Source organism: Mycteria americana, chromosome 6 (genome assembly GCF_035582795.1).
Source record: "Mycteria americana isolate JAX WOST 10 ecotype Jacksonville Zoo and Gardens chromosome 6, USCA_MyAme_1.0, whole genome shotgun sequence".
Classification (NCBI taxonomy): Eukaryota; Metazoa; Chordata; class Aves; order Ciconiiformes; family Ciconiidae; genus Mycteria; species Mycteria americana.
Window position 1 is genome coordinate 14,832,502 of NC_134370.1, and position 22,947 is coordinate 14,855,448.

Below are 22,947 nucleotides of genomic sequence, written 5' to 3' on the forward strand. Positions count from 1 at the left end.
ATATCTTCCTTACCAAATTCAAAGCCACAATCCAGAGCGGCTTCCCCTCTTTTGGTGGGTTGACCCTGGCCACAGCTAAGTACCTGCACAGCTGCTCTCTCCCTATCCCATGTGGGATGGAGGAGAGAAGAGGAGCAAAAGTGAGAAATCTTGTGGGTCGAGATAAAGGAGAGAAATGTGACTATGTGCTCCTTGTTCTTCTGAAATGCTTTTTTGCTTTTCCACAGTGTAGAAAGGGTTTCATGTGGAAAACATAGGACTCTGAGGAAGATGCAACATTTTGATGGGAGCATCAGACTCCTTGTCACAAGGAGTTGGGAAGGAGGAGGGAACAGGGAAACAACCTCTAGGTGAGGTGTCAGGGTCTAAGGAGAAGTAGTCCAATACACGGCAAAAACTAAGCTTTATAGTATAAGGAATCAGGACTTCTCAGTAATCAGTGGATTTCTTCTGCAAACATTTGTTACCTGATGTGGAACACGAGAGAAGAGGTATTTTCTTCCTTCAGACTTAAGAAAAATGATCATGAGCTGTACACCCTATGTCTGTACAGGATGCTGGTCTGGTCACCCACGCAGTTAAGGCCACACATAGGTCTCAAGGCAAGGAAAGATGGAAACACTCCTGCTGCTTTCCATACCTGATTTGGTAAATATTAAAGTTCATGCCCTGTTCAAAGTATGTGAACAAAATCCCACCATCTTCAATGGATGAGTGCTTGCTTGTCTGAGGTTTTTAGTAAGCAAGACTGCTGTGACTTCAGAAATGCTATCCTTGACAGAAGTTGAATATATCCCACGGGGGGGGGGGGGGGGTGGGGGGGTGTGTCTGCCCAATCTTAGCACAGTAGGTCTAATTTCAGGGTGGTAGTTGGATATAAAAGTGCAGAAATATCTGAAGTATTCAGTCACAGGAGCCTGGTGGTTGATAGAACAAGACTGAGCAGGAGAGAAATGTGTTGAGGAGGAGACAGAGGAGGTGGTGTCACTTGGGAAGAATGACAAGAAGCCCTCAGATTACCTGGCTGGGGAGTGAGGTTGGGTCTGACTCTTTACATCTGTTGGGACTGTTTCATGTTGCTATATGTAAACTGACAAATTGAACACCAAGGCTTTCATCCTTCTTGAAGGGCAAGGAAGTGAAATCTTTAATAGATACAATTTTCTTCCCTTCTGCTGACTGCTTCTAGCTAAATGCATGTTACTAGTTTGGCTTCAGAAAAATCTGTGCATGATGATAGGGCAAATGTAAGTGATTAATTGCATTGCGTGGTGCTTGAGAAGGTGAATGTTGATACGTAGTCCTGCTCAGAAGTCTTCTGGTACGTCTGGCAGGTTCTTTGCTCCCCATGCTTTTCCAGTTCACGTGGCCTTTCAGTTTCAGTTCACTTCTCATCCAAGTGAATCCCCAGTTTCCAACGCAGCTACTCTTCGGTCCAGAGCTGCCGTGGACTATATCCTAATGTGGCAGGCTGACAGAGCAGACCTAAATTTGAATATGATCTTTATCCACATAGTACATATCTGTGTCCTAGGCTGGGCTTGGAGACTAGAACAGAAGCCAGTTTCACGCTGCCTGAGCTCCAGCTGAGAGCATGAACCTGCTCCATGAGTGGAGACTCTAACCAAGGATTGCAAGTGGTTTAATTTCCTACTTTGGAAGAAGACGGGTGCCATACAGCCAGATCCTGAGAGGTGCTGTGGTGGGGCACTAGGTTGGGTCACCCCAACTGCTGTTAAATTCCTTGGCTAGTCTGCTTCGTGCCATGTGGAGTATGCAAATGCGTTGCACCGCTAAGCAGGACTAGGGCAAATGCCAGAGTATATAAGTGACTTCAGCCTGGTGGAAGACCCTGTCTAGCAGCTGTGTGAAAATCTCCAAGCAGTTTAACAGATTTGTGTGCAAAATACTTAAGTGTTCTTAACTGTTGCTACCTGTAACCTAGTTGGTTGGAATCGCTGTTCAGAGAGCCAACTTTCCGAGGAGTGGAAAGAGGACTCAACTTTTTTTTTTTTTTTCCTTTCACCCTCCTGCCTCTAATTTTTCTTGGCTCTGTCTTAAAACCTAGCAGATCAAAAATAAAAAATACAAATCCTGAGACTAACAAGCTCCACTTGGCAAAGGTCAGCACTGAATTTCTCTGTTTGTCAGGATTTTGTTGGAAATGCTGCTGAGGACTGTAAAAAAGGAAGAAGTGAACTGGAGCACTTGCTTGAGAGAGCGCCGGCCATTTACCATGGGCCAAGCTCGTTCCTGACATGGTCCCTGTGGAGGTTGTGTTTTGTTGCTGGTTTTAGCTGTGCGTCAAACACGTATCATAGAATCATAGAATGCTTTGAATTGGAAGGGACCTTTAAAGGTCATCTAGTCCAACCCCCCTGCAAGGAGCAAGGACATCTTCGACTAGATCAGGTTGCTCAGAGCCCTGTCCAACCTGACCTTGAATGTTGCCAGGGATGGGGCATCTACCACCTCTCTGGGCAACCTGTTCCAGCGTTTCACCACCCTCATTGTAAAAAATTTCTTCCTTATATCTAGTCTGAATGTACCCTCTTTTAGTTTAAAACCATTACCCCTTGTCCTATCACAACAGGTCCTGCTAAAAAGTCTGTCCCCATCTTTCCTATAGGCCCTCTTTAAGTACTGGAAGGCTGCTGTAAGGTCTCTCCACAGCCTTCTCTTCTCCAGGCTGAACAACCCCAACTCTCTCAGCCTTTCTTCACAGGAGAGGTGTTCCATTGCTCTGATCATTTTTGTGGCCCTCCTCTGGACCTGCTCCAACAGGTCCATGTCCTTCTTGTGCTGAGGACTCCAGAGCTGGACACAGTACTCCAGGTGGGATCTCACCAGAGCAGAATGGTGGAATCACCTCCCTCGACCTTGGGCTGCTTCTTTTAATGGAGCCCAAGATACTGCTGGCTTTCTGGGTTGCAAGTGCACATTGTCGGCTCATGTCCAGGTTTTCATCCACCAGTACCTCCAAGTCCTTCTCCTCAGGGCTGCTCTCAATCCCTTCATCCCCCAGCCTGTATTGATAGAGGAGGTTGCCCTGACCTAGGTGCAGGACCCTGCACTTGGCCTTGTTGAACCTCACGAGGTTCACCCAGGCCCACTTCTCAAGCTTGTCCAGGTCCCTCTGAATGGCATCCCATCCCTCAGGCATGTCAACTGCACCACTCAGCTTGGTGTCATCTGCAAACTTGCTGAGGGTGCACTCGATCCCACTGTCTATGTCATTGATGAAGATATTGAACAGTACTGGTCCCAATACGGACCCCTGAGGGACACCACTTGTCACCGATCTCCATCTGGACATTGAGGTGTTGACCACTATGTTCTGGATGCAACCATCCAACCAATTCCTCATCCACTGAACAGTCCACCCATCAAATCCATATCTCTCCAATTTAGAGAGAAGGATGTTGTGGGGGACCGTGTCAAAGGCCTTACAGAAGTCCAGATAGATGACATCCGTAGCTCTTCCCTTGTCCACTGATGTAGTCACTCCATCATAGAAGGCCACTAGGTTGGTCAGGCAGGACTTGCCCTTGGTGAAGCCATGTTGGCTGTCTCGAATCACCTCCCTGTCCTCCATGTGCTCTAGCACAGCTTCTAGGAGGATCTGTTCCATGATCTTCCCAGGCACAGAGGTGAGGCTGACAGGTTGGTAGTTCCCAGGGTCCTCCTTTCTACCCTTTTTAATAAATGGGTGGGTGCAATGTTTGTGCTGGAAGCCACAGTCTACCTTAAAGCTGCCACTTGTCCCAAACTCTTGAAGGCTTATCCAGATCTTGGTTCTTAGAAGTGCTAGAAAATGCTACGCATGCCTTATGCTGGGGAATGGCATAATTAACCAGGCATCAGGTTAATTTGCAGCTGCTATGATTGTTGGTCATATTCTTTTCTTGGTGGCAATGCATGCTGTTGGCTTGGGCTCCCTGTAGCTGTTTGTAGCTGCAACCCAGGGGACCAGGAGGGAGTTAATGCAGCTCACAGAGTTACCATCTATACCAGATTTCTGCACGTATAGCCAGAAAGATAACAAGAAAGACTAGAGTTTTTGCCATTCTGTAAGGAAGCTATTGCCCCATGTACTGAAAGGCTTGCAGAGAACATAAGCGCTGTGGAGTTGAGGAAAGTGTATGTATGGATGCTCACTTATGGAGAAGCTTCTTGTACGTTAATCATGGCTGATAACCTGGGGTGAGAGGGTTTGCATGCTGACCTGGCCATCACTGGGAGCATGGTGCTTAACCTTGTTTTATTCTTAGGCATTCTTTGGCATTTGGACAAGGTTTTAGGCCAAACTTCTCTGGCTTTGAGTCTTCTGAATTACTTAGGCAGTCAGATCCAAAACCTTCCCTTTCTGCTTTCAGTCGTATCTCTGCCTAATGGCAGGGTGTCACCTGCTTCTGAAACTCGTTTTTGAAAACGCAACAGAATTGCTTTGTTCTTTGTAAAGAGCTACCTGGCCAAGCTCAGGAAAGAACCACAGAAATGATAGTGTATTAATAACCCATTTGATAGACCTATCTGAGTATTTATTTTCATCTATAATGAGGCAAAGGTATTTTTGCCAGTACTGTTTTATTGCTGAGACCTGGAGACTGGACTGGACTTGGTACTGTATTCCTTTAGTTATTATGGGTGGTGCTGAACTTCTGTCTCTGTCCCTAAAGCTTTGCGGCTCATGACTGCTACACCAGGAGCTGTTGATCTCTGCAGTTAAACACTGCGAGGACTGGGGGGATTCCTGTCTGGCAGAAGGGATGGAAATGAATCCCCTTTCCTATTGCCACAAGCTGTGAGTGGCCTTTTACCTCCACGAATAATTGACATGCAAATATAGCCTGAATTTTGGTAAGTGGGAAGGGGCTGAAGAGTGACAGGCTGGAGTGCAGGAGTACCCAGGAGATGAGTTAAATGCCTGATTGTTTAGGGCACATTACGAACAAACAAACAAACAAAAATCCAAAACAAAAAACTGCCACTGAATAGAAGAGAGATCCTAGGCTTAGAAACATGGTTTTGATCTGAATCCGTATTGTCCCTGAGGAGATTTGTAGGAGGCTTCATCAGTCTCATCCCACTACTTACTCTAGGAACTGGTTATTTTAGGAACTGCTTTTCTGAGATCCTTTGAGATCGTGAGCTCTTGTGTAATCTCATGTGCTTTATGTGGTAAAACCTGTTTTTATCTTGCGTGCAATAGACACTTAACCCAATTTTTAGGCAGACCTAAGCTCTCTATCTTAAAATACTTGGGAATAGATCACTGGTGGAAGGCTCAAAGAAAACATGCAGTTTTAATATGTTTGTTTATCATAGCGATGTGGTCCTTCTGATAAGAAAGAAGAGAGGTAGAGTCTTTAGGGGAAGAAAATCCCTGTGTTTAGAGCTGGGCATGTGATTGTTGTGAGGGAATAGACTAATTTGAGGATTTTAAGTAGGCTTGCTGTTATTCTGGGTATTCTTTTTTTCTTTTTTTTCCCCTCCTTCCCCAAAAGGAGTTTTCCAGAGATACGTAAAGGCTTACCCTTGACGAATTGGCTTTAACAAGAAACCACAGCTCTAGATCCAAGCTACCACAGTTACTCCTCCCTATGCGCAGAAAAGTGTGAAGCTCTGACTTTATCATATGCAAAGCCGTGACACTCGGGGATGCTTTCTGCCAGACACCCCTGCACGTGTCCTCAGCAGTTGTGCCCAGGTCAGAAGAGCTGGACTACCTGCCAGTTGGTTGTTCAGCTGTGAATCATCCCTATGGCATTCACTGACCGTTTCTGTGGGTTTGGCTTCTTCTGCAAAACTTCCACTGACCAGCCCAGTACTAATTCATTTAGTCTGAATCTGTAAACACTTGATTGATAATCATAAAAGGGCAATATAAAAGCCTGTGCGCTGTATGGATTACAAGAGCAGACATGTTTATAGCCTGATAACAACAGAGTACTCTGGCAAAGATCAGGAGTCTCAGATTTCCATATCCAGATGATTTTATTTTTGGAGTCCAGTTGGTGGTTTTAATTTTTGGCTATTGCAAAACCATCGTAGGTCTTAGCTGTTGCAACATAGGAGGAGGAGGAGGAAGACGTTGCTGGAACGGGTGCTCTGCGCTCTTATTTAGGAGGCTTTCACAGTAGTTGCCGGTCTCCGAGTACAGCGGGAGGAATGATGCTCCCTCCTTGCTGCCTGGTGAGGGGGACAGGGTGCAACTGTGTCACTTAATAGTGCCAGCTGTGAGGGGCACGGACATGCTCCGATGACATTTCTGCCCAGCCCCAGGAAGGGAATCACTGAGGTGAGGAGCGGGAGGATTGTAAAGTGGAGCCCTATGGAGAGGAGGAGGGGTATCCTCAAGACTTTAACCAGGAAACGGACTCGAGGCAAAAAGAAACGGAGAGGCAAGCAAACTCTTATTTCAGCCAGCGATCTATCGTGCGCTCTGCTCTGGGGTGGGCTTGCAAGTTGGAGCTAAATCAAAACACTAATTCTGCTTTCTTGGGGGAGAGGAGGGGGGAACTTTACCTGGCACATCAGCCTTATCCTATCCTCTGCTCTCCGTTTCTCCTGCCTGGGCTGAAGAGGCTTTTAAAAAAGCGGGGCTGTAATGTCAGGGGGGCATTGCAGCGTGCATGTGAGCTTGCTGGGGAACTCATGCCACTCTGCATCCCTCTTCTCTGGCGTGCTTACACTGAGCAGGCTGTTACTCTTCAACGTGCTGTGTCCTGTGTTACAAATTAGACCTGAACTAACTGGCAGGGATGTGGAAGCACCCATGGCAGCGGGTGTAACTGGTACTGTGCTCTCTGTGATGTTGCCTGTCTTGTTCTTTTGAATCCCGTTTGGGGGAAAAACCTGCAGTCTGATGTATCATACCAGCAATGTTGTGGGCATCCTGAGTGTCACTGAGGAGTAATTCATCTAAAGATGCTTGCGGGGGATGGAAGGCTGAGGAGGGTTAAAGCTTTTTACCCTACTGACTGTGCCTGAAGGGAATATAATAACAACCCAAACCAGACTACCCAGAAAATGTTTAAGGCTTCTGACTACTGGGAGGAGCTGTTTCTCTGTCTTCTTTCCTCCTCTCCTTCCTCCTTTCTTTCCTCCTTTACTGGTACTGAAGTCTTCCCCAGTGTGCAGGGCGAGCATCACTTTGGGAGCCACAAGGACCCCACCCCTCCAAAGGGGGATATTCTCTAGGCATGATCTGCTGTAGCTGTAAATGAACAAGTTTGACCTTGGTTGCTTCCTAGAGCATGGAATTTATCACCCTATTTTTTTTTTGTCTTAATAGGAACCTTGTAACAGTTATACAAGCTTCTGTTAAAACAGTCTCTTAATTGTATATGTTGCACCAGCCGCTGTAGTGACAAAGAAATCCTCCTGCAGTTGAGTACCTCGTCTAAGGCAGGACAGAGTAAACAGCATCATAAAGTCCTGCGGGGTTTCGGGTATGTGAGTGCAGATATAACCTATCTTGCTGGACTGTGGTAAACCCACTTTTTTTTTGGAGCCAGAGTTGCGGAGGTGGATTTGAAGTGCTGCTTCTCTGGGTTTCCTGGCAAGGGTGCTCCCCTGGCACACGGTCCCTGGCTCGGCCTCGGTGGCTGACGGCGGGGCGTTTGCCAGCCTGTGCTCCAGCCTGGTCCTCTCCTTGTTCCCAGCAGGGACATGTGCATCACATGAGCACCGCTCCTGTCACCAAGCCAATGCTGTGTTTTGTTGGTTTTTTCCTTACTCTACTCTCATGAAAACTGTCTAGGATATTAGAGGAAAGGTGACATTTGGGGTGTCTATTTAGCAAGTACCTTCCTGCATGTCCCCTGCTCCCTTTGCTACTGTTCGGTCCCTCTGTTTGCCTTTCCACACGCTGAATTCTCTGCTGATGCACATGCATAAACATAAGGCCATGATGGCTTTTGTTTCTGCTTAGAGGACTGATATTTATCTTAAGACGACTAAAATGAAGTAGGGGTTGTAGGTGGTACTCGCATAAATAGGTTGGGGGATAATGCTGCCCCATTCTGGACGGGAGAAGGGACTGTGTGGGAAGCAGTGTGAAACAGGGGGAAGCAAGTCATCCCACTCTAACCCAATTAGCACTGGTTTAAACCAGAACACACAAGTCAAGTTGATTCATCATAAACAGAAACACAGTGCTTATTTGGAATGAACAGCTATGGTGAAAATTTTTATTATAAATTTCTATGTTGTCAGTTCACAGTCTTCTCTCCCTATTCCTGCTACTGGCTGTGGTTCAACTACCTATAGAAAAGCTAAACCTCTTAAACTTCTAGAGGAGATGAATCTCTTTAAAGAAAATTAACCTTCGTAACCTGAGGAGAGTCAGAGGCACGCTTGGGGAGCAAGGAAGTCTTCTAATTTTCTGGATTTCTTAAATCTGGTCCAAAGGGAGGCATTGTGATAGCGTTTCCTTTCAGGAAATGGTTGGATTAATTGCTTCTTGTTCTAGGATTTTCATTTCACAGGATGCTGTTTTAATGGCTGATGCATTCTTTACCTCTCTCTTGGCAGGGATGCTAATTATTTGTCTGTAGAATCACTTTGCATCTTCAGCCCAAACACATATGAACACGCGGTGTTTGGAAATACAGCACTGAGCATCCTGTGCTTGGCTGTCAGTCCCCTGACTTGTCTGGTGGACAGTTTCAGACCAGGCTGCTTCCTTCCCGTCTTTTGTAGCCAATTTGTCATCAGAGATTCAGGAGACCTGGAGTCTGCTCCTGGCTCTGCCTGTCACGTGAAATGGGACTTTCAGCAAGTCATACATCTGCTTCTGTCTCCCCTTTCCATCTGTGCCTTAATCTAGAGAGGCAGGAACTGCCTCTTAATATGTAAAATGTATAATAATGCTGTTGGCCCAACTGCTCTGCCCTAATACAGTTGCTGTAATTCAGGAAACCTGTAAAATAATTTTGCATTAAGGCATGTTGGCTCTTAGACAGAAATTGTAGGTGCTTTTTGCTCTGGCCTGACGCTTTGAAGAGTGTATAAATGAGGGCAAATTAAGAAATCCTGATGTCCTAAAGCTTTTCATGACTGTTTGAGGCAGTTTCCAGGCAGGGCACGGCTGGTCTGCGCCTGGGCTTGGGGGTGTGGAGGCCCCAGCCACGCTGTTTATGTTGCACCGCAGAGCCGAGATGCATCTCATACAGCGCGTGGCAGTGCGAGGAGGTCTCCCTCCACGTCTGGCACAGCAGTGTCCCTGCCTCGTGGCTCCACCCCAAAATGCACAATTTTGGTTTGGGGGTGGAAAAGTCAGAAATCAAAAAAACCCAAGAAGAAACCCCGGGAGTGTGGGGGAAGGGAAGAGAATGGTTATTTTGCACCTTTTTTCACCCCTGTTTGTGTGAGAGCCTACTCTCATTCATAAATGGCTCTGGCAGCCGAAAGCTCCCGCTACGAAGAGAAACCGAACAACTGGAGAAGTTGGCTCCAAGGGCTCCAAAAAGGCACCGAAGGGCGATGGAGGGGGAAGCCGGAGTGCGGTGTGCCCCGTCCCACTCGGGGCTGCTCTGCTGCGGGGAATGCGGAACTGCGGAGCTGGCGGGGGGCAGGCGGGGGGTGGCTGTGTTTGAGCAAGGATCTGGTGCTATAACTTTTTTTTTTCTTCTTCTGTTTCAAGTAAACACTCTTCCCCGCCCTCCCCTCTCTCCCTCCACCCCACCTCCCTCTCTTTCAATCCCGCTCATGTGTTTCTATTTAAGGGCTGCAGTGCAGACGAATATGATTGGCATCTACAGCCCCCTCTTGACTTTCAGCTCAAGCCTTTAGAGTGGAGAAGGAGCTGAGCCGACAAGGGGAGAGCTGTTTTTTTTTTTTTTTTCTTTGGGTTTACTTGGGGGATGGCTCAGCTGTGGATTTATGCTGCTTCTGCCCAGGATTTTTCTCTCTGAATGGGAGCAAGGATTGTGGAAACCATGTTGGGAAGAGGTTTATTTTCAGAATCCATCATGAAACTTTGCAACTAATTCACTGTTTTCGGCTCCCTTTCGTATTTTTTTTCCCCTCCCCTTTTTTCTTTTTCTTGTCTCCAATGTCCCTCTGTGCTGCTGGGTTGTGGGCCAGAGGAGGCTGTTTCTATATGGCCAGCCATTTGGGGATATGCTGCGAGCCAAGGTTGTTTGCTGATTTGCTTGGCTCTGGTGACAAGTTGGCCTGTCGTGAATCGGATGGACGGAGGTCGCTCTCGAGGAGCCATGGCTGGAAGCTGGCTTACGGCTTGCTTTTTCCCTTCCCCAGGTGCTGATGCTAGCTCTGAACCCATGATCCTGGAGCAATATGTGGTGGTGTCCAACTATGAGAAGCAGGAGAACTCTGAGATCAGCCTCCAGGCTGGAGAGGTCGTAGATGTCATAGAGAAAAACGAAAGCGGTAAGACACGTTTGCTGCTTTTCCCTCTTCCAGTGGTCTGATTTTTGCATGTGTTCCTCTTCTTTCGTTTTCTTCATCACTACTTGTAGCTGTACGTTAGCTCCATCTGGTACAGTTACTATGTCTGGCTGAGGATGTTGAAGTTTCTCAATGTTGATTTGGGCTTGGGGCCAAATGTTGCCTTCTACTGTAAGAATGTTTCATAGGTTTTGTGTGTTAATTAGCCAAAGTACGCTAATGGAAAACGAAGGTGAAGGAGAGAAGGACCTGCAGCTAATGAAGCTGGTGTATCGTAGACCGATATAGTTGCCCTGCTGTCTCTTCAAGCATTTCTCTGTCAGCATTTCCATTACGAACTCCCTTTTCAGAGGATTTATAGGATGAGTGTTTAAAAATTGCTTGGGATGAAACTTGGCTTGGCAGCTTAGTCTGTGGCCCAGAGCTCGGTAGGGAGGGGAGAGAATGTGCGTAGATAAATACGTGGCCATGCAGTTTCAAAACTTCTTGCAGAAGTGTTAATTGGGGAATTTTGAGGCAAGGAGGCAGAGCCTGTCATGTAAAAGCAAGATGAAATCCCTCTCTGCCATCCCTGGAATAGCCAGCTTCCACTTGGAAAATGAGATTTTTGGCAAGTGTTTGTATAGATGTCTTTTGTGTACTTTAACTCTTGAATGTCTGGTAGCTTTGAGTCAGGCTGAACAAACGCAGGAGACTGTGCACATGTGAGTGGTTGGAGTGGGTTAGCAGCTGGTTTGAATAACTGCCTGTCTTCAGCAGCTCCCCCTCCTCCCCCCCAGTGCTCCTTGTGTATTAATCCGGAGCTGTTGTCCAGGACTGGTTTCCAGCCCACTCGTGACTTGCGTGTCCTCATCCAGAGGAGCTGCTGGCATTTGGGGCCGTTCAAGTGAAGGCTGATACCGTGGTAGCTCCACACGCAGGGCTTTCACGGCTGGCTGGCTCTGGAGCACGCTGGGCACGCCAGAGCTTGGGGAACCAGGACACCCTGATCTGGGACTCAAATCCATCTTCCAGAGCTCTGAGTCAGGTTACCCACAACGATGACCATGTATTGTACTTCTTAATTTATTTTTCTTTTAATGGAGTGGTTATTTCTCTGCTGTATGAAAGCCTAATGCTTGTTTGGCTCAAAGTGATGCAGTCAGTTGCTGGCCAGTGATTCAGTGTGGTGTCCAAAAGGATTGTGTGTGGAAATGAACTGGATAGTGTGAACAGAAATGCCTGTCTCCTGGGTACTGACTCTATCACTTGCAAAACTAGTAGAGGCCAAAATGCTCATCTGCCCCACTTTAAAGCAATAGTTATGATTGAAGGGGGGGGAAAATGTCTTGACTACTTCAACTGCATCTGGGCTAGTGGACAAGCATCCTCCCTTCTGAGCCTGAGGGCTCCTCACTGTCAATAATGGGTGTTACTGTTGTCAGAACAAGCCTGGTTATTGTGGCAACTTGTATTCATACCCATGATATCCCTGTCTTGGAAAATGGCTTATGGAGCCAAGGGAATTGGGCTGTTAAATAATGCAAGAAGTGTCTGAATTCCAAATTACAATTCCTTTGTGTTTTCTTCTAATGTGGCCTCTCCCCCTTGCACAGTTCACATCATATTGTATTGAACCACATGGTATGTGGAGATATAAATGGAGAGTGTCAGGGTTTGAATTTAATTAGTGGTTCCAGAAATGTGACTTGTCTAAGGAAACATCCTTGAACGTGGATTACAGTTCTTAAGACCACATTCTGATGCTTAGCAGCCAGATTTCTTATTGTCCATATAAACAAGAAATGAAACCTGAAGCCCTGAACTCCATGCTATAATTTTGTCCTTTATATCTGTAGAGATAGATATAATAATGATATAGATATATATTGCAAAAAACCCCCATAAGTCATGGATTGGTGATGGAGAGAGTATCTTTTGCTTTGGATGCTTGTCTAAACTGTTCTGGCAGAGAATTCATGTTTTATTTGTTCCAAGAACAGGACTCTAAACACACTCTCACTGTCTCCTAGGTTAGGGATACCACAGGAATGGCTTTAATACTATGATTTCTTGTCTCTTCAGCTAAAGCTGAACCTATAAATGGCATGTAATGAAACTAGTAAAAGTTTCTTATGTGTCAACTTTTTAAACTCTTCAGTTATTGTTTGAATTGGGTATCTGCTTAGTGTAGGCAAGCATGCCTAGAAGATGTGGTTATGATTTCTAATAACACGGGGATACACTTTTTAAGAGAATAAGATTATTGGACTATGCACATGTGTGGTAATTCATCTGACTGCATGGTTATGTTGGCTTAAGTGTTGTGAAACTATAGCTGTGGTTGTGTAAGTTGGGCTGTTCTTCTGATCCAGACAGGCAAAGGTGATGTAAGGTGTTATGGATGTCGCCTGCAGCAGGGACAGTTTCTTTCATGAAAGGAAGGAAGTATGGCTAGATAGCTTGTCAGCTGTGTGGTTGAGAAGTCCCATCAGACTGGACAGCGTGCATTGGGTGTGCTGCTGGGCCAATATCTCAAATCTCCTTGTGTGTATGCATGCATATAGCATATCATATGTCTGGGTTTGGGTTTTTTAACTGTACTTTGGGGAAACTAGGTATGTATGAATCTGTATACTGGATAGTATGGATGACTGCTTGATTTTAAGAGCCTTGCCTGAATAGGGTTGCATGTTGATACCTAGGGACACTTAAATGTTTTTTTTTGTTTCCCCAGAGTGGGAGAAACCTTAACTTGGCTCTGTTGCATGGCTTTGTAGGGAAGAAACACCTTCACTTTACTGGTCAGATGGCCCTATACTTTTTTACACAGGAAGGCTCAAAAGTTGCTCCCAAACAGTGGTGCCTGCTTTATGTCCTGCTGGATGTTTTCTTCTGAACACTGCTAGGGCCTGAGCTGGAGTTACCATCTCCTTTGTTTGCCTCCAAATTCTGTACCCCCCTGGAAGGAAGTAAGCTCTGCTTTCAAAGGCCAGTGTATAGGGCAGAGGTAGAGGGGGAAAAACAAAAATCTGATTTATTGAAGTTTTATCTGATTATCATCAAGCTACGTTAACTTCATCTTAAGTTAGTGTGTTGCATTTACTATATGGTATTATTCAGCGTTACATTTCCCATATCAGAGATGTGATTGAAGGCATCTCACAGATATGTACAGACCTGTTTGGTAGGGCCTTGTCTCCTACTTAGTTTTCGCTTTCACTAAAAGAGTTGGATAAGGTTGTCTTCATTATTGGGCCAACGAAAGTTATGACTTGGACATCACTTCAAGTTGCAACTTCAGTATTACGACTTAAAAGCAAGGTCAGTGTAGCATATGTGGAGAATGATTTCTGAAACCCTTCATCTCGGTTAGGAAGCTCATGGGTCACTGTAACCTGACTGTTGCTGCAATTGCCACGGAAGAAAATCTTGCTAGACTGAAAGAAATCTGTAGGATTTATTATACTTCAGAACAAATTATTTAGTAATGTACCAGCTCTCAGACTTTGACACTTGTTTTTTGCAGCAGATACTTAATATTGGCTCAACAAAAATTGTCCTTCAGACCTTCTTCTGAATTCTGGTTACATGAGCAGAAGACCCACCATGTGCCTGATGTATCATGTATCTCATGGATATTTCTCTCTCTCTCTCTCTCCCTCCCCCCTCTCCCCCCCCTTCAGCTGAGGAGGAAAATCTGCATGTAGCAATGGTCACAAATGCATCAGGAGAAAAACGGAGGTTTGCAATCTCTCCAGATGGTGTCTGGGAACAGGCTGTAGTTACAAGGGTTGTGTTCCTTGTTGGAAGTGACTGTGACTTGTTTAAATGCACTGTGTAACCGGCCTGCACCGACCAACACTATCTAAACATTTCTGAGCTTTTTCAGAATAACAATGTGAATAGCTGACTCAAGTCTTGTCTGTCAAGTACATAGGCTTCTTTTAAATCTTAACCAAAAAAGCCTTGTGGGATGATTTAAAAATGTATTTCTGCTGCAGAAAAGAAATGTTGTGACTTTAAAGCAGGAATCCGACAGAGATTTCTTTAAGGTAGAAGGGGGAGGGACTGGGCCAGAGCAGCTCCCTCTTTGCCAAGTTTTGCGTGGATGTGGCTTGAAACGGTCAAGCTATAAACTGTGGCGGCAGTGTTTGCAATGGAAAACCTGACAGACAGTGAAGTATAAGCACACTTCCGAGCACCTCTGCCTCCGCTGCTGCTCTGCTCACAGGCAGGATGGGGGCTCTTCCCTCGCAGCCCCCGGCAGCCGTGTCTGCAGTGGAGGCGTCGTGGGATGGTATTTTCAGCTGGGCTGAGCAGGACCATAGCCATTTCCTTTGCAATTACGTAACTGCAGACCAATTTCCAATATTATATTACACGCAATACGTAAAACAAAGCTATTATGGCTAACGTAACTTTATCGGGACCCAAAGGGGTCTCTGGGAAGGGAGGCTGCTCTTCTCTCCTTGGCTGGGATGTGGGACGTGGCACTGAAGTATCACCATAAGGAAGGTCTCGTGCTTGTCTCAGTGCCGTGGCTTAGGGGTCTTGGGACTTTCTGGTTGTCCACGCAGTGTTGGGAGACTAGTGTGTGCCTGGCAGTGTGCTCTGCATCACCATTTGGTTTCACTTGTGCTGCTCACTGGCTGCAGTCATGATTTAGGAGAGGGACATAAAGAGGCCACAGCTCTCCTGTGACTGATTCCTGGGGATACACTGGCTTCCCTATTGCAAACTCCATCCTGTTAGATTGAGGGCTTTTTGAGTCTGGCTTCTGCCTCTTCATGAGAAACACAGCACGCTTTATTTGAAGGTGTTGCTTTCTGGGATTAAGTAACTGGTTTTACTTGGTACCAAATCGGACCACGTTTACTTTCTTGATGAATTACTGCATCTTGACTAAAGGAGCACCATTAAAGTGGTCCAGATAGAAACAGAGAAGTTGGTTTTTTTGCATTTCATGGATCATCTTTCATCCCTATATCCCCTCTGCCATGCCTGCTTTTGCAAGTAGCATTGATTTTTTTTTTTTTTGACCCTTTTCTTTAGTGTGGTGGGTTTTTTTTAAATTCTGTAAAGACGACTGTTCCTGTCTTATATCTGCTTTCTGCTGCTTTACCCCTTTCTCTAGGATGTTGTTTTCATGATCCCCCCATTGTACACAGGGGGAGCATGGTGCTGTGTGCGCTGCTGTCAAATGTCTCTGAGCATTAGTATTATCATCTTGAAAAAGTTGGCCAAAACCCAGTGCGCTTCTGTTTAATCTAACAGATAAGTAATAAGTAATAACAGATAAGTAAAGCAGTTTCCTAGGCTTCAAATGTGGATGTAGCTCTATACCAAACTGCAAATGCAGTCACCATGTTTGCTTATGAAATGTCAATAGCTGTGCGTCCACTGGTTGGATGTGTTGCCAGAGACAGTATGCCTGATTGCCAACATCATGCTTTATTTCAGGTGCAATTATGCCTGCTGGCTTTCCCTGGAAAGCTATTTTTTTTCCTTACAAAGTATTTCAAGAGAGCGTGGTCCATCAGATGTGATTTAGGACTTGATTTCTGTTTGTACATCCAGCCCTGCCCTGCTGTTTGCTCTGAGAAAGCTACTTCACTTCTTTGCATTTCCACTTCTTCCCAGCATGGCTGTGTATTTGAATTTTAAACCTTCTAAGAGACCGTGATCATTATATAAAAAGTAAATACTCCCTCATACAGTGGACCCGTCTCTTCATCAGTGCTTGAGCTGTGCCTGGAATTTGAGGAGGAGAAACAAACACTTACATAGGTTGAACACCTTTCCTCTAGCCCCAGTGGCTTCATACCAGAGGACAGGTTCAGGTGAGTGGGCACCCCTGAATACCTGGGATAGCTGGTGTAAGTGCTCCTGTATGCACCAGTGTTCATAACTCTCTAACAAGCAGAGCTGAGTTTCAGGAAGGACCACCCCAAACCCCTTCTTCAAAAACAAAGGTCTGTAGACTCCAGTGCCCTATTATGAATGCGGTGCTGCCTTGCCATGCATTCTGCCTTTCTGGGCCTGTCACCAGCCCTGCAGGAGAGGATACTTGATCCACTTATGAATCAGTTCCTGTCCTGCTGCAGTTTTCTGCCCAGTGTATGTACTAAGGCAGACAAACACAGGCCATCTGAGGAGGCAGGGTGGGTGATGAGGAATTTTTTGGCTAGGAGTTACTGGAAAGTTGTTTAATGTCCTAAAAAACAGTGTTTGTAGAAGTTTTCCCTCCAAACATGGACAATGCTGGCAAAGCTGAGATGCTTTTCTCCTTCAAATGCTTGCAGATCAGGGGCTGGAGAAGGAAGGGCTTCTCTGGTCAGGCAGAGTTTCAGAGACATCTGTGGTGAGGGTAAGGATGCTCAATGGCACTTGCTTGTCTCACTGCAGCAGTGTCTTTGTCTCCCGGCTTTGTGGAGGAAATGATCAAGGTTGGTTGTTATCTTGCTTTGTTTTGCAACAGTATAAGCAAAGCATCCTGTTGGTGTGTCTGGTTGCAAAGGGTGGGTTTTATTTTAAACTTCAGCTGTCCGAAAGCTGGCGTCTATGGAGGGAGTCTGAGTGCCTTGTTTTAAAGCAGTCAATGGAAATGGGGTCAATGGAGTATTGATAGGATGGGCAGAAACTTTTAGACTAATCCAGGCTCTGTGGTGGCTCCAGGGGATGCCTGAGACAAGCTTAGAGCAGAGAGGTAAAACTGGATGTGATGACTTGCTCTAACCAAGTTCCCACTGGAGATCAGCTCCTTTCTGGGAATACAGTGCCTGACCAACCTTTCAAACACTGCAAACAGGCACTCCCTCTTCCAGTGGCCTGTTTGCAAAATGTTGAATGGATGGAGAGAATTTACACTCACACCAGAAACAGCCGGGTCAGCAGGAGATCAGGAGGAGCCCTCCTTCCTCTGCTCTTGCCCCAGGGAGCCCAAGGGTGGGGTGATGCTGTCTGATGACTTTAGCAACTGTACTAAGCTGGAAGCAGCCCTTGACAGCCTACCCTGACCTCTCTGGTGATTCTGTTTTGTGAGCTATTTTCTGGCCCTTTTTTTTTTTTTTGCCTTTTTTCTAATTGGATTTTTAAATGTGTGCCTCTGCAACGGTAAGGAGGTGGTGGCTGCTTTCTTTTTCTGACTGTTCAACTTTAAGCAGGCAAAGGTTGTTGGTATGGCTGAAGCCCTCATTTGAGCTTCAAGAATTTAACTTAGATTGACTGTGCCCAGAAAGGAAGCATGCCGCAACATTTCTGAAGTGGTTACCTCTGAGCTGCAGTTCAAGGCTGCCCTGTGCATAGGCTTGAACAATAAGCTATTTGGGACTGACATTTCTAGACCTGCCTATTGCTTGAGCATCGCCACACCAACATCTCAGCTGAGGTTGGGAGGTTGCTGCATAAAACAAAATGCTTGAATTATGAATGTGTTATAATATTCATGCTGCTATCTTGTGATGTCTAAATGGCTTTCCTGTCCCCCACTTAGTAACTTACATGGCAGGTGACGTTTGTTTCTGTGTTTAAGAGTTTGGAAGGTAATTCTCTTTGCTGGAACCAAAGCAGGGTTGTCAATACTCTGGTGTTTGTAGTTGTCCTCTGTCACTGTGGAAAATGAGGTTGTTCTCTCTTGCCACCTCTGAAATACCTGTGGTTTTGTGACCATGCAAAGGGATTGTGGTGGGCTCCTGCTTTTCTGCTGGGAATACTTGTTCCAGCCCTGTGACAAGGAGACATCGTCCCTTTAATTGTGCTGTGACATTTCCATCTCTTCTGGGAAGCCCTTCTGCATTTCATAGACATCTTTGCTTGGTTTTCCTTTGCCCAGCTTTGAATTGCAGTGTGTACTTGCTCTGACTTCTTGGTGACAAGCTCATTATGAACACTTGAAATGTGGCTGTCTGGTAACACTATGCCCTTTGCAATGCCTAATTCTGCTGAAGCTTTCCTGGGACACCTCCAGACTGCTCTGGAGCTCTGCTAGTAGGGCTGTTTTGCTTGTTGGGATAGAGGAGTTGATTGGTGGCTTGTAGTATTTGGGTCCCACTTGAGTTGGGAGCAGCAGAATGTCATGCTAAAGTGACCTTCAGTGCATTCATAAAGCCTTGCTAAAGTTAACTAGTAGTGTTGTTCTCTGAGGTTCATCATGGAAGTTTTCAGTGTAGTAAGAAATGAATGACTGTTTTCCAAGCAATGCTGCCTCATTTCATTCTCCTGCAGAGGGAAAAGAGTGATTAACATTCTTTCAGGGACACAAGAGATGTCATGGGGTCATACTCCTCTAAAGCATTCTCCTCTTTAATAGTACCTGTCAGATCTCCTCTATGTAGTGTTTGCTTTTAAAGTTGTTTTAAAGGAACATCAGTCCAGATAGAGACACAATAAAACTCAACTTCCAATTTGAAATCATCCCTCTAGAGCATATTTTCTCAAATGCTTTGGGCTATAGCGTGTGGTTTATATTCATTTTTTAGTCCCATTCCCATTGTTTATCTTAATCTTGGGCAACCGGTATTCTGACAGGGCTAGTTCAGTTATGTGGGGTTGTTTTTCCTTTTTATGGAGACATCTGAAGTCCAACCACTTTTGCATTTGACTTTTGCATTCATTTGCCTTTTCTTTAGCTGATGTCATGTCTCTGTGGGACAACTCTCCCCCACCCCCAAATTTCCCTAAGCTAGGGGGAAGGGTTATTGCTGTGAATAGGAAGTCTCCAGATACATTAAATATGCATCTCCAGGGCTGGGTTTTTCCCATCTGCTGTCTTCTAAGCATCCCACTGAAGTAAACAGGTTCCCTTTTAAACTTCCCTCCACCTGGCTTGACGTGGAACAAAATACTACCTGTTTAGTTCTACCGTTCTCTAATCTCTCAAGAAATGGGAATAGGAGCCCAGAAAGAGGAATTCCCCTGCCTTGCAAGACCCAGCAGAGCAAGCCCACTTGCAGGGGCAAAGCCTTCACACAGGCAGGATTGAAAGAGGTCCCACAAAGTTGCCAGGTCAGCATGCGTGGAGACTTTTCTTGTCTCCAAACCACAAGAAGTGTAGTTCAAAGGGGGAAAAAGTCAATGTCAGCCTTTGCAAAGTTTGTTTCTTATCTGCAGCTGTTTTGACTTCCCCGTATCCAAGGGGCTGAGACCGTTAAGACCCCCTCTAGGAGCAGGAGAGGGAACAAGCCTGACTGGACTTCATGTTTGGTAGCTACGGCCATGAAATCTGTTGCAGGACTTCTGAGACTGCCCTGTTAGTCTGGCTGCTGGGGAGAGGGTGGGATGTGACCACCGAAACCACAGACTTGAAGACTTAGTTGTCTATAAAGGCAATTTAGCGTCGGAGGAACAGGGCGCATCAGTAAGCATGGAGAAGCCAAGACTGCAAGCAATACTACCTTTAAGTTTGCTGTACAACACAGCCAGGTACTCCTGAATAGTAGACTCTCTACCAGGCCTCTGAAAACTTCAATTCTGAAATTTCCAGCTGCCTGCATGTTCCCTTCTCTTTCCCTTCTCATCTAATCCTGCTGTGCTGAGACTTTATACTCAGGCAGATAGTTAAATTCTCTCTGTTTCCACTGCATACCCTGTTTGGAGCCCAGGATGGCAGGCTGAAAAGGAAAAAATTTTACACAGCATCCCTGGTTGGAGCCTTTACTCATTACCTCCTCTGTTTATGCAGTCACTGCCATTTTCAGGACCCTGAAACCTGCCCCAAGAAAATGTTTCCAAGGAAAATCTGCTTTTCATATTAGAATACATAAACTTTCTAATGATTGGGTTTCCTATATCAGCCAAATAGGTCACCAGCTCAGCACTGCTGCAAGAAACCACCTGAGGCCAAAAAGATACAAGGATATTACTGAGGCCTTCCAATGAGTCCTGAGGTACCTTGTGGTGACTGCCTTTTTTTTTTTTAAAAAAAAAAAGGCAGCATTGTTTTCATAGGCTTTTGTTATATCAAAGCTTCTTTTAAGAAGGCAAGTCACTGAAATGGCTTTAAATAAGCCCCAAAAATACTAAACTTAATGTGTAGTGATTGACGTCTTCTGCCCTTTGTTCTAGTTAATCAAGAAAGCAATTATACACAAAAGCTTTGGCTCTTGTGGTGACTTTCAGGCCCATTTTTCAAAGTAAGCAAAAGACTGATGGTGCATTTTTGTTGTGTCAGATGAGGACAAGATTAATAAAGGATGGAAGAGATTTTTTTTTTCCCCAAGCTGCACAGCAAATAAGCAGTTCTAATAATACTTTGGCAGTAAAATGGAAGCTGTAATCATTAGCAGACGCGTTTCAGTTACGACCAGCAACATAACTCTTTACTTTTGGTTTTCATGTTAAAAAGAGTTCAGTTTCCCCACAAACCAATTTCTTGTCCATCTTCAGATTAAGCAAAACCTATAGAAGTAATTGTCTTGCTTAGGAGTTTCATAATACAATCAGATTTAGGGGGTGGCTTGACAGAGGGGTGTATGTCGGCTCTTCCCGTCCACCCCTTGGGCTGGGACACAGACTTTCCAGCATTCTTGATGGAGACTTTAATTATTTTTGTGGTAGAAAGATGTTGGCTCACAGCTGGATTAACTGAAGCAGTTCTGGAAGACGCAGGGGATGAGATGGGCTCTCTTGGATCTCTATTTTACTGGCTGGCTTCTCTTTACTATTTTTATTGGCTGGTTTGGTTTTTTGTATCTTGATACTGTGTGACTTCATCTGAAAGTTTCACATGCAATGGGACATCACTTTATTTCAAATGAAACTGGACTGCAGTTATATTGGCAGCGTAGCCAAACTTAAACTTGGTGATAATGCCAAGTATTTCCCAGACCTCACTTGAGTCCGTATCTCCTATTTCTCCCCGCAATGCGAACACGTGCTGGAAAGCCCTAGCCTGTTGCTTTGAAAAGTTGTTTTAATTCTGTTTGCAGAACCTCCTCCTGCTGATCTTTTCCTCTCTCCCATCGCGCGCACACACCCTTTCTGGTAAGCGCGCTAGTGGGATGGGCTTTAATGCAAGCGTATCTCCCAGTGGTTGGAGGGCAAGGGCAGTGCTGGGTGCACTCATGCTGGAGACCTAGCTTCACTTTACTTGCATATTAATACAGCTGCCATATGTTTGCTTAAGAATCTCAGGCTGGTTTGATACTTAGATAAAAGAGAAAATAAGTTGTTGCCCTTTCACGATTAGCAGCAGCTTGACTAGCTAGACTAACGCTGGCAGGCACACGTCTGCACTGTCTCACGAGTGTAAGATAACACCTTCATGATTTGATGTCCAGGTCTTGAGGCACTGTGCTGACTTTCAAATGGTGACCATATGCGCAGGTGAAATGTATCCTTCTTAAAGGACAACAGGTCTTGGGGAGTCCAGGTGACTGCATGCAAAACCTGGCAATTGGAATAACAAATTTCAGTGCGCTGAAATTGAAATGAAGTTAAGGAAGCCCTGAATACAGTCCCTACTTAAACATGATGGAGGTGGGGGGGGGGTGCAGGGTAAATCTCCATGCAGTGGTGACCATAGGAGTGGAAGAACAGCATCTAATATTAAACCTGAATCATTGGCTTGAACACTGGTAAGTTCATAAATAACACTTTAATCTCACACATGGGCTTTTATAGCATTTGGATGTTATTGGAGGCCTCCCTGCATGAGGAAAACCTGAGCTGCTTGGAGAGACTTGACCCATTCGTCTTAACTGAGTACAGTTGGAGGTTCAGGATGGGTAACGTGAACCTGGGAAGATCCATCGCTGAGCATTTGAAACCCTAGGATTAAACTCAAGGGCAATTTATTCAGTGCCCTGGAAACCACTTTGAAGAATCTGCATTTCTGGGTGTGGGCCAGGGAAAGACTGCACACTCTGACTCACAGGAGAGAAGGTGAAGCTTGCTTGTTTACCTGAAAACAGGATCAGGAATCTGAGACAATTTTCTTTGAGGTTTTGTTCTTAATACTGACTTAAATGCCATATCATTACCAAGACACAAACTCTCTACAGAGTATGAAGAACCAAAATTATGGGATAGCTGTATGCTCTGGGTGAGCTTGCACATTATTCCCTTGCTTCAAGTAGACCTTCTGTGACCAAAATGTCCTTGAATAAAAGTAGCATCCCATTTCTGGTCATTCTATTTCCATCACCAGGCAAATGGGAGAACTGAGCCCTATAGAAAATGCCTCTTTTGCTCCTCCTGAGCACAGCAAGCAGAACTGGTTCCTGTACCAGCTACAAGTTAAATTACACTCTTGGTCATTCCAGACGTCTTTGGTGTATTTTTGGAGCTGACTATACACTTCCTGGGCTGTTAGCCTGTTGGTTTTAAAATAAATGAGCCTCTGGGGGTTGGCGTATGAATCCTTCCACTCAGCTGAGAAGTTAAGTATCTCTTTCGCAGAAGTATCCAGGTTTGAGAGCCAGCCACATGAAAGGGTGTTGCTTTCCCTACGCCACCCCAGAGCCTCCCTTGCAGACAATCCTAAACAGAAGCCAACATCCCCCAATGAGGACGCTGTCTGCAGAATCCACATGTGGGAACTCAGGGACTGAA

General features: G+C 45.4%; 1 protein-coding gene across 5 annotated transcripts in view; it reads left to right on the forward strand.

Annotated features, from left to right (window-relative positions):
• The window catches only part of SH3PXD2A (SH3 and PX domains 2A), a 268,655-nt gene that overhangs the window by 187,826 nt on the left and 57,882 nt on the right, over nucleotides 1–22,947 (forward strand). For 2 of the 5 annotated variants that reach the window (XM_075504614.1, XM_075504613.1), the window contains exon 7: nucleotides 10,267–10,398. In XM_075504614.1, the coding sequence (XP_075360729.1) occupies nucleotides 10,267–10,398 (132 nt within the window). Of the gene's footprint in view, nucleotides 1–5,905; nucleotides 6,405–9,820; nucleotides 9,958–10,266; nucleotides 10,399–22,947 lie in introns of those variants that run through there. The other 3 variants (XM_075504616.1, XM_075504618.1, XM_075504617.1) reach the window with 3 other exon arrangements.